The 12164-nt window shown below is 42.9% G+C and overlaps 1 protein-coding gene across 2 annotated transcripts in view; it reads right to left on the bottom strand.

Moving 5' to 3' along the window:
- Nucleotides 1-2648: 2648 nt before the first annotated feature.
- FOCAD (focadhesin) overlaps nucleotides 2649-12164 on the bottom strand; it is a 303850-nt gene continuing 294334 nt past the window's right edge. For both annotated transcript variants that reach the window (XM_080819443.1, XM_080819444.1), the window contains exons 42-44: nucleotides 7493-7744; nucleotides 5024-5099; nucleotides 2649-3046 (exon numbers count right to left, since the gene is read on the bottom strand). In XM_080819443.1, coding sequence (XP_080675569.1) covers nucleotides 2973-3046; nucleotides 5024-5099; nucleotides 7493-7744 — 402 coding nt within the window. In that variant the 3' untranslated portion in view covers nucleotides 2649-2972. The remainder of the gene's footprint in view (nucleotides 3047-5023; nucleotides 5100-7492; nucleotides 7745-12164) is intronic.

Genomic DNA, 12164 nt, shown 5'->3' with positions numbered 1-12164 from the left:
AATAACTTAATTCTGACCTGAAGTCATACAGAGAACCAAGAGTAAGAGTGTTATTATTCCAGTGACCTAATATATTAGTGTGTTTAGATTTTAGAACCTTTAGGTTTTGAAATTTACATTATTTATTTATTTTTTTAAGAGCGAGAGATGGAGTGGGCAGGAGAGGGACAGAGGGAGAGGAAAAAAAAGTCTCAAGTAGCTGAAAGCCCTGCGTGGAGTCCTGCTTGGGGCTTGATCTCACGACCCTGAGATCATGACCTGAGTCAAAATCCAGTCAGTCACTTAACCAACTGAGCCACCAGGCACCCCTAGCACCTTGTATTTTTGACTCGTCAGAGATGACCATGAATAGGAAAATCCTACAAATCTCAAGCTCAAGACCCCCGAAAACAAAAACAGGAGGGGGGAGTTGTGTAGCTAGGGAAAAAGGGATACAGATGTAATTTATCTCCTCCATTTTGTACTCTTCTGTTTTCTTGTCAAGGGCAGGAGCAGGGACAAAGTTTGAATGAGAAGAAACCAGGCTGAGGAGAAAAAGGCCGGCTGGGTTTAGAAGCCGGGCCTGATCCTTCCTCCCTTCCTCCAGCACTAGCAAGCTCTGCCCGCCCACTCAGGGCGGAAGCGCAGACGGGCTCCTCGGTGCCCACTTCCCCTTCACTGTTCTTCTCTGCCACAAATGTCTGCAAGCCAGCGCAGGGATTTAAGTCCTTCAACGGGCAAAGACCTGTTCCTTAACACTACAACTCCTCAACTTCCCAGTTCCGGCAGCTTATTAACATGAGGCAGTGTCGTTTTCTGATTTGGGGTTTTGTAGTTGACATACGACATTCTATTACTTTCAGGGGTCAATACAGGCGTTTGACAATCCTATATATTACACAACGGGCACCACGGTTAAGTGTAGTCACCATCCGTCACCACCATTATTTCGATATTATTGATTCTATTCCCTGTGCTTCAGGGTTCTTTCTTTTGTCTGATGACAGCAATCTATGTGATGCATGCGTGAGGCTTCCTCCTTAATAGGAGTTTTCATCTGAAAATGGGCACTAAATGCCTGGATACAGCAGAAAGGGCACTGGACCTGGGGCTTTAAGGCTTTGGCGTTCTATGTAGCTCTGCCTCTTATTAGATGTATTTTCTCCACTTTAAAATAGAAATGCTTCTTCGCAGTCTTGTTGTAGGAGTGAAATAAGATAATACAAGTGAAAGTTCTGGTGAACTTACTGTCTGGCACCTAACGATAAATCTGAGATGAATTTCAATCACTGTTTGGTGGGAAGTAAAACAAAGTGCATGCAGTGGGAAGGAAAGAGAAGCTGGCTGCTCCCAGAACATGTTCGGCTGCTTCCTTCAAATTCATTTCCCTCTAGCCCGGCCTCTTGAGGAGGTAATAAAAATGAAATGTTGGCCCTGCAGGTGACTCCCTGAGAGCTTGCCCTCCCTTCCCTTTTCTGTGAGCATCTCCACGTCGTACTGAAGTTCAGCAAAAGAAAAAACGGAGTGTGGATTACACAGTGAACCACAAATATCTGAAACCTGGAATCATAAATCCATATATTTGGAAAATAAATCAAGGAGAGCTATTTTTAACCTAAGTCATCGGCGGGTTCACTTAGTGACAACATGAATGTATGTGTCACACGGGAATAATACTGAAGGTTCTATGGTGCTTTTAAGGACCAGGCACCGCTATGGCCTGGAAGACACAAAGGTATATTATTCCAGTGGCACAACCTTTCTTCCCAGAGACCCTGTATATACACAGAGCCCTGGCAGTACGCTCCTATGCCTGGTTTTTAAAGCCTGCCCTGATGAATGCCTGCGAGAAAGAAAAATAAGCAGCAAACAGATCGAACGCTGGCTGATGGCTCACACCTTTGAATAAACTGCTATCTCAGAGGACACCGTCACAGACTTCATTTACTTGTCATTAGGCCAGCAGTCACCCTGCTTGAGACAGAGATGTATGCTTACAATAAAACACGTTGTTCTTTTAAGGAGGTATCCGCCCAGCTTTCCATCATCTTCCTCCTGGAGGAAAGCCAGTTCAGGTAGGACCGAGGACCGGTCATTTAGATTACCCCAACTCCCAAGGCCCACATAATTGTACAGGGACTCTCACACGACCCACGCAGAACCAGAGTCCTCTCTATGTTGCTTCTGCCATATCCACAAGCAAAGATGCCATTCCTTCCCTTTGAGGTGGCTGTTCGCCATCCTACCAACTACAAGGAGTGATCCTGTCTATGCCCCTAATGGCACTGACTCACTGGATGCAGCTGACTGACCTGATCAGATCTACTCTTGAACTTTTTGGCTTATGACCCAATATTCTCTTCCTTGGTTGGAGCTATTTTGAATTGGAGAACTTTCAATTGCGTTCAAGAGGCCCAAGCATAAGCAAATTACAACCACCACTAATGAATCGTATTTGGCTAATGTTCAACACACAGCATACTTATTGTTTAAATGTGGACAGCAGTTCCAAGACAGTGCTTTATCCATAAAAATAAGAAAACACTGAGTCAGAGAATGTCCTCTAGAAACTTCACGGGAAATCAATCATGATGCCACTGTCACCACTAGAGTTTCGCTTTGCCAGCAAAACCTTCCCTATGCCTTAAGACAAAGAAGAAAACATGCACGAAATTCACAAGATCATTTTACTAGAATTTAGGGGGAGTAGATAATGTAGTCAAGTTTTCACAAAGAAAATCTTCAGGTTGAACTCCAGCCAAATAAAAGAAAATTCAAGTTCTGGTTTCGTTCCCAATTGGCCTGGGCATTGAAGCAACGCCCCCTTCTCTTGGCATGTACCTGTCGAAGGGTCAGTTTTGTGTCCACCTTTTCATGCCCCTTGACCCTCTGCATCATGGCTCGGCGATCCCAGGCATGAATTCTGAAAACTTTCTTCAATTTCTATGGTTTTCCTCACCCAGCTGAGGAGGCTGCTGGCTACCCACGAAACTTCACCAACCATAGGCTCTGGTCCACACAGCTTTCTTCTTAAACTCTGGGAGAACTCTCAAAGACAGCAGGGTGGCTAAGGGGACAAAAAAAAAGTAAAGTGAACTGTTGCATTTGGTGAAACTGCACTTGAAAAGGTCATTTAGATGGAAAATGTGTCAGAACAGAACTTGGCTTTTTCTTACTTGGCTCATCTTCAAGACTGAAAACTCCCATCAAGCCTTAGGCAGAATTTGAATAGTAGAACACGATTAATAAAATCTGGGGGAAAGGGTTTCTTTGTTGTTAAATTATTCTGCAACCAGTTAACAGGAAATTCTGCAGAGTTTAACAAAAACTGACTTCTGGGATGCTGGTTCTTTTCTTTATCTGGGTGATGATTACATAGGTGTGTTCCCTTTGTAAAAAAGCTACTTAATGATCTGTGTATTTTTTCTACATGAATGTGATTTTTCCATTAGGAGTTGGTTAAAAGGTAAAAAACAAAAATAAAAAACTGATCCTGCAATGAAGTTAGGTCCTTGAGGCTCAGCGGAGCAGGCATGACTGTGCTAATCTGTATTCATCTATGTGCTTTCAAGTCCACACCTTTTCTTATTCATCACGGGTCCCTCAGGGATCAATTTAAGGTAGGCCAGCGCTGTGTAATTCCTCTAGGTCACTCATTATAGATCTTATTTTAGGATATTAATATAAATATATTGAGATGTCATTTAAAATATAATAGGAAATGTAGGGAAGCCAGTTACACAATTCTTGTGTGTGACTCAAATAAGCCCTTGACTATCTAATCAAGTGAACGTGTACTTCCTTGACCCAAATAACTATTCTCATCAGTATCAAGTTGTTTGCTATCTTCGTGACCTAAAACACTGTATGTTTGGAGCAAACAATGGTATTATAGACCTATGGCCATTAAGAATGAGTTCAGTCTTCCTGAGGCAAACAAAAAAAGAAAATCCTAGCAAGTGTCTAAGGACGGATCAAGTAAAGGTATGTCAGACCACTGACCTTTTGCCCAGTGAAGTTCTGTGCTTGATCACAATCCACTTCCTACATATGCCCTTTGATACGTGGGGTTAGGGAGAAGGATCAGAACCAACTGGTTAGGGAATTCTTATTTGTTTGGCAACCAACAAATCATACCATACTTAGAGTAAAATATGGTCATCCTAAGACTCCAGGCTGGCCAGATAAATTACCACATGTGTAGGCCAGGAGGTGATTCTCCCACGCTGAGACTTTCCAGTGCACTATCTTACAGCAAACTGGGGTCATCTCACCAACAGCTATTGGTTGGACCAGACCCCCGAGCCCTAAGACACAGATGATAGTACACGCGGTCTCAGGCCACAGAACCAACGCCCAATGAACTTCTCAGATTTGAGGAAAATAATGTACATAATTTTCAGAGGAAGGTATTCTATGTTTGTGGTTCCTATAGTCATAGTTCAACAAATCAAGAGAGAAGTATAAGAAGCACAAAGACTATTCAAATGCCTGAAAGCATGAGAAATGTCCAATTCCCATGGCAAAATACCATGCAGCTGTTAAAATACTATTAAAGAAGCCAATATAGGAATAGGTTAAAAGGCTTTAAAAATAACTTTGAAATAAAAAGGCAGTGTTCAAAGTATCTACGTCTATTTTTTCAGTTGCTTAATGATTTATAAATATGTTAGAACAACACTCATACGCGGAGGGGCAAAAACTTCTTAGGAAAAAATTATCAAAATTGCCACTGGGCAATGGGACTCTGGATTCCTCTCTGCTCTTTCCTGAATTTTCTGAATTTTAATTAAAGTGATAGTTGGCCATCATAATAAAACATTTAAAAGCTATTTAAATAAAAGTTAAATGTAAAGGTATGGAACTCTTTTTAAACCCACTTTCTGCTTCAAAATGCCACATAATGGCAGCTCCAGATTACTTCTCTACCCTGAATTCAGACGAACCCTTTCAGGAGCCAATATATACGAGGATGCTATTTCTGCAGCAAAGGCAAGCATAGGGGGCTTTCGCCTCTGTTGAGCGTGCAGCACGGAAGTCATACCTTTCAAAAGATCCCTGGATTTTGCTGAGAGGCCTTCTTTAGGGCTTTCCATGATGCTGAAGAGCCAGTCAATGAACTAGGGTGAAAAAGAAGAGCAGTGTCAGTGAAGACAGCCGCACTATCAGTACAAGAGCGATCGGTCCCTTGGGTCTGTATACATGCATCTCCGTGCAGAGCTGGCAGACTGGCGATGGGAAGACCAGGCCTAAGAGACGGGGAAGCCGGACACAGCTCCCATTCAGCCAACAACCCAGCCAAGTCAAAACCCCTTGCCCAGCTACATACCCTGAGCCTGCTGTGGATTTTTTTTTAAAGATTTTTATTTATTTGACAGAGATCACAAGCAGGCAGAGAAGCAGGCAGAGAGGCAGGCAGAATGAGAGGAAGGGAAGCAGGCTCCCTGCCAAGCAGAGAGCCCGATGTGGGGCTCGATCCCAGGACCCTGAAATCATGACCTGAGCCGAAGGCAGAGGCTTTAACCCACTGAGCCACCCAGGCGCCCCCCTGCTGTGGATTTTAACAGCAAGGCAGACGTGGGCCCAGTGGGCCTCCGGTGTGCCACGAACTTCCTCTCTCATCACTCCGAGAGCACAGAGAGGTTAAGAACCTTGCCCAAGTCCACTCCCAGTGAATGGCAGAATCCAGATTTCAGCCCGGGTACACCTGACTTCAGAACCTTGTGAGCCTTCCTTGCCTCCTGCTGCCTGACACTGCAGGCATCTAGGCCCAGGCTCACAGGGTGGGTGGTAAAGAAGGAAACACATCAGACATAAGCCCCCGTTTCTAAAATCAGATATTCTGTAGCTGAGAACAATTTGTGCTCAAATGGAATTGAAACAGGAAGTTAAAATGCAAGAGAAAGGCATAAAGTAATTTACTAGGTAGAGCCGAGTGTGTTAACTGCAAATAAATCCTACAAATGAGGTAGAAACTCAGACTACTCAGGAGTTTGACTGATCTCCCAGGGTACAGCCAAAATTGGTTTTGAATTAGATGGAGGGTAATTTCATTAATGACTGAATGGTCCACTCTCGACTCACTAAAAAACACATACATTAGTCATAGGTACTAGGTATTTTAACTTGGGATGTAGAGACCGGCTTGCAAGAAAGAGTCAGATAGAAAATATTCCTAATTCTCTGTTTTGATTAAATTAAAACATTTTTTCTCCATTTTTTTATATAATATCTGACTGGTCAGTAAATAAATCGAGCACTACAAATACCTAACAGACACAGATGTCTGCACTGTCGTCCACGGTGATCATGGTATCCCAGCCCAGAAAAAAACACAAGGGGATAACGCATTTGAATCGATTTTGATTTAAAATGAGACAGAAAACACAAAACTTGGGACAATATGAATGCTTAAGAATACAAAGGCCTTTGGGGGCACCTGGGTAGCTCAGTGAGTTAAAGCCTCTGCCTTCGGCTCAGGTCATGATCTCAGGGTCTGGGTTCAAGCCCCACATCAGGTTCTCTGCTCAGCAGGGAGCTTGCTTCCCTCCCTCTCTGCCTGCCTCTCTGCCTACTTGTGATCTCTCCCTCTGTCAAATAAATAAAATCTTAAAAAAAAAAAAAAAGAAAACAAAGGCCTTTTAATTGAGTTGCTTAGTGGAGTTGTGCAGGGCTAACCTGTGGGTCCATAGTTCAGAAATATTTTAAAGACTAATGTTCGGATTTTAACAATAAGCTACAAAAAGCTGGCGTTAAGCTTTCAACCTCATAAAAATCCAGTTTTCATTAAATGGGATTCAAAAAAGAATCTTTCAATCAACTGTCTTAAAGGCCGCTCAGAGCCATGGAATGAGAAGGAGAGGAGGCGTTATTTCCATATGCTCTGCACAACAGCTAGCTGTCTGGGGAAACTCAACATTAAAAACCAAAAGGTGCATCCTACATTCTGAATTTTCCGGAGGGCTAGGGTGATGACCTCTACAACTTTCCCCATGTCGTCGAGCACAGGCTGGGAGCAGGGTGGGCCCCTGGAATGTGGCTATAGGACCGAGTGAGCTATGAGGAACCCTAACTGGGCTATGGGAATGTGGCTGCTCCAGATGCCCGTTTCCCTGACCTACCCCCGGGCATGACGGATCATTCCCAACCTTCCAGCTTTGAACTTGCCTTCCTATCTGTTCTCACTCTGACATTCTGAGCACTCGGAGCCTCACTCATCCCTTCGCCCCCAGGATCAAGAACACATGTGCCTTCGGGATCTCAGGGCAAGTATAAGCTCTTCTTTCCGCCTCACCTCCAGCTGTCAGCAAGTTGCTGCTGTTGTCATTGCTGTTTTTGGCCAGCAGTCAGCCTCATTCTCTGAGGCTCTGCATCTGGCTGCGATTCGGGGCTGAGGATGAGAGCCCGTGGGGTGATTCCAGTTTCACTTAACTTCCAACCTCAATTCTACCGCAGAAATCCCTCAAGAGAAGACGGCGGCCTGCCCTGACACGCAAGAGGCTGCCAACCTCACCTTCTGGGTCTGTTCCTTCCATGGTTCTTTCTGCAGCAGGAGAGGCATGCTACTGGGAAGGAGAGTGAGGGCCTCCTGCAGAGTGACCCTGTGCACTGGACTCCGGCCAAGGAAGCTCGAGGCTGACCCAGCTGGGCCATTTTCCCGATGCCATGGCAACCAGCTGGCACTGAGGCCAAGGAGGAGCGGGGCCGCGTGGTCTGCCCATGTCACCACTGCGGCGGCGAAGAGCAGCAACAAGAAGTCCACAGCCTACAAAGGAAATGGAAACAAAGTTAGGTCACAGGTTTTAACAATTCAGAGTAACACATGTTCACACACACAGCCCCTCTCAGGATGATGCAACGTTATCTTCCCCTTCACCCCAGAAGAGGAACCGGACTGAACAGAAACTCCATTTCCATGCCTAATGAAGAGACATTTCAGGGCTCCAGAAGGTTTTAGGGATCCTCTTTGGTAAGACAGAAGCCACAACAGTTTCATTATTATTACTCCAATAATGCAGGAGAAACCTTATTTCATTCCTAAGCACACTGAGATCCAGATCCTCCTCTGTTCTGGTGTTTCCAACGAGATTAAAGAATTCATTAGGAGTCATAGGGAGAGGGATATTTACAGTTATTGTTATGTGGCCAAAATGGATTTTTAAAAAGAGGTACAGTCTGATTCTACTTTTGAACAATAACAAATGACTCTCCCCAGGCATTTTCTTTTTCTGTTTTCATTACCTAATCAAAACATTTGGGAGGCAAACACTTGATTTTTGTTCCACTAATGCTGAAACGTAAGCATGAAGACAAACTACCAACAAGCATTCTTGGAATAAGGGAGTCAGTCACAACAGATCATTAGGCATTTTTTTAGAACAATTTTTTCAGTATGTTCCGCCATGAATTGAAAGAGACTCACCAGGGTCTGGCTCCTGACCTATAGCTATAATTCCAAGGATTTGTTTAAATATTAATTCCAGTGTGGCATTAGTTCAGGTGTAGGACCCAGTGATTCAACAATTCCATGTCTTACTCAGCTGCTCTTCAAGTGTCGTCTTAATTCCCTTCACCTATTTCACCCATCCCCCCACCCCCACTCTGGTAACCATCTGTTTGTTGTCTACAGTCAAGAATCTGCTTTTTGTTTTGTTTTGTCTCCTTCCCCCCACTTTGTTGTTTCTTAAATTCCACAAATGAGTGAAATCATATGGTATTTGTCTTTAACTGACAGGATTATTTTGCTTAGCACTTCTTCTCTAGCTCCATCTATGTTGCTGCAAACGGCAAGATTTCATTCTTTTTTACGGCTGGATAGAGAGAGAGAGAGAGAGAGAGAGAGAGAGAGTGTGTGTGTGTGTGTGTGTGTGTGCGTGTATCTCATCTCTTCTTTTTCATTCACCTATCACTGGACACCTGCATTGCTTCCATACTTTGGCTATTATTGATAATGCTACTATAAACACAGGAGTGCATATACCCCCTTTGAATTAGTGTTTTTGTAAATCTTTGGGTAAATACCGTGATGCGATTACTGGATCACAGAGTACTTCTATTCTTAATTTTTTGAGGATATTCCATACCATCCTTACAGTAGCTACACCAGTTTGCATTCCCACCAACACTGCGCAAGGGTTCCTTTTTCTTCACATCTTCACAATGTTTGTTGTTTTCTTGAGTTTTGGATTTTAGCCATTCTGACAGGTGTGAGGTGATATCACGTTATGGGTTTGGTCTGCATTTCCCTGATGCGGAGGGGTGTTGAGAATCTTTTCATATGTCTGTTGGCCATCCATATGTCTTCTTTGGAGAAATGCTGGTTCTGTTTTCTGCCCGTTTTTTAGTTGGATTGTTTGGGGTTTTTCTGGTGTTGAGTTGTAGAAGTTCTTTATATATTTTGGACACCAACCTTTTATCAGGTATGTCATTTGCAAATATGTTCTCCCATTCAGTAGGTTGTCCATTAGTTTTGTTGATTGTTTCCTTTGCTGTCCAGACGCTTCTTATTTTGATACAGTCCCAATAGTTTATTTTCGCTTTTGTTTCCCTTGGCTCAGGAGACATATCTAGAAAGATGATGCTGTGGCTGATATCAGAGAAATTATTGTCGGTGCTCTCTTCCAGGATTTTAATGGTTTCCGGTCTTACATTTAGGTCCTTAATCCATTTTTTTAGTTTATTTTTGCGTTTGGTGTAACAAAGTGGACCATTTTCATTCTTTTGCATGTGGCTGTCCAGTTTTCCCAACACCATTTGTTGAAGAGACTGTCTTTTTCCCATTGCATATTCTTGCCCCCTTTGTTGCAGATTAATTGACCATATAATTGTGAGTTTATTTCTGGGCTTTCTATTCTGTTCCATTGATCTATGCGTCTATTTTCATGCCAGTACCATACTGTTTTGTAATTACAGCTTTGTAATATAACTTGAAGTCTGAAATTGTGATGCCTCCAGTTTTGTTTTTCTTTTCAAGACTGCTTTGGCTATGCAGGGTCTTTTGTGGTTCCGTACAAATTTTAGGATTGTTTGTTCTAGTTCTCTAGAAACTGCTGTCGGTATTACGATAGGGATTGCATTAAATCTGTAGATTACTTTGGAGAGTATAGACCTTTAAACAATATTTGTTAAAGTCCATGAGCACGGTCTGTCTTTCCATTTCTCTGTGTCATCTTCATTGTCTTTCATCAATGCTTTATAGTTTTTTGCGTACAAGTCTCTCACCTCCTTGGTTAAGTTTATTTCTAGGTATTTTATTATCTTTGGTGCAACTGCAAATAGGATTGTTTCTTTTTTTTTTTTTAAGATTTTATTTATTTGACAGAGAGATCACAAGTAGGCAGAGGCAGGCAGAGAGAGAGAGGAGGAAGCAGGCTCCTGGCTGAGCGGAGAGCCCGATGTGGGACTCGATCCCAGGACCCTGGGATCATGACCTGAGCTGAAGGCAGAGGCTTTAACCCACTGAGCCACCCAGGCGCCCAAATAGGATTGTTTCTTAATTTAGCTTTCTGTTGCTTCATTATTGGTGTATAGAAATGCAACAGATTTCTATACACTGATTTTGTATCCTGCAACCTTACTGAACTAACGGATCAGTTCCAGCAGTTTTCTGGCAGAGTCTTTTCTATACACAGTATTATGTCATCTGCAAGGAGTGTAAGTTTTACTTCTTCCTTACCAATTTGGATGCCTTTTATTTCTTTTTATTTTCTGACTGCTGTGGCTAGGACTTCCAGTACTGTGCTGAATAAAAGTGGTAAGAGTGGACATCCTTGTCTTGTTTCTGACCTTAGCAGGAAAGTTCTGTTTTTCCCCACTGAGTATGATGTTAGCTGTGGGTTTTTTACATATCAATTTCATTGCTGGGAATCAGACTGGTAGGACTTCAATTTTTTTGCATTTATTGAGAGTCGTTTTGTGGCCTTCTTTTGAGATCTGTCCTGGAGAATGTTCCATGTGCACTTGAAAAGAATGTGTATTCTGCTATTTTAGGGTAGAATGTTCTGAATATGTCTGTTGAATCCATCTGGCCCAATGTGTCATTCAAAGCCTTGGTTTCCTTGTTGATTTTCTATTTGGATGATCTGCCCATCGATGTTAAGTGGGGTGACCTTAAAGTCCTCTAATATTATTGTATTACTATACATTACTTCCTTTATGTTTATTATTAACTGTTTTATCTATCTGAGTGCTCCCATGTTGGGTGTATAGTTACAATTGTTATATCTTCTTGTTGGATTGTATGCTTTATGATTATATAGTGTCATTCTTTGTCACTCTTCTCTTTCCTGCTCAGCTTGATTACTTTCCATTACTCTATCCTCCTCCAAGTTGCTGATTCATTCTTCTGCTTCCTGTACTCTGCTATTTATTTCATATAGTGTATTTTTTATTTCATTTGTTTTTCAGCTGTGATTGATTCTTTATCTCTTTGTTAATAGTATCACCGATGTCCTCCCCTCTTTTCTCAAGTCCAGTGAGTATCATTATAATCATTACTTTAGGGGCACCTGGGTGGCTCAGTGGGTTAAGTCTCTGCCTTTAGCTCAGGTCATGATCTCAGGGTCATGATCTCATGATCTCAGGGTCCTGGGATTGAGCTCCGCATCGGGCTCTCTGCTCAGCAGGGAGGCTACTGCCCTGCCCCCCTCTGCCTGCCTCTCTGCCTACTTGTGATTTCTCTGTCAAATAAATACATAAAATCTTTTAAAAAGTTTATAATCATTACTTTAAATTCTCTATCAGGCATATTATTTATCTCCATTGTGTTTAGGACCCTTACTGTGGTTTTCTTGTGTTCTTTCATCTGAGACATATTCCCCTATCTCCTCATTTTGTCTAACTCTCTGCATCTGTTTCTGTGTGTTAGGAAAGTCAGCTATATCTCCTGCTCTTGAAAGTAGTGGCTTTATGAAGAAGAGGGCCTGTGGTGCTCTTCAGGGCACTTTCTCCTGTTTACCAGAAACTGGCGCTTCAGGGGGGTCTCCTATGTTGTTAGTGGGCCAGGCTGGTGCTACCTTGTGCTTGAGTTGAGCCAGACCAGGTGTTTGGCAGAGATGCAATAGCACCAAACTGCAGAGCACCTTCCCTGTGTTATCCCCTGAGAAGCCTTCATTGGTGGGCAGGGCTCACGATCAGATGAATTGTCTGTCCCCAACCCATGGTGGAGGCCAAAGCCTGACCAATGT

The sequence above is a fragment of the Martes martes genome (assembly GCF_963455335.1).
Source record: "Martes martes genome assembly, chromosome: 12".
In the NCBI taxonomy this organism is placed as follows: domain Eukaryota; kingdom Metazoa; phylum Chordata; class Mammalia; order Carnivora; family Mustelidae; genus Martes; species Martes martes.
This window is presented reverse-complemented; position numbering and strand designations above follow the sequence as displayed.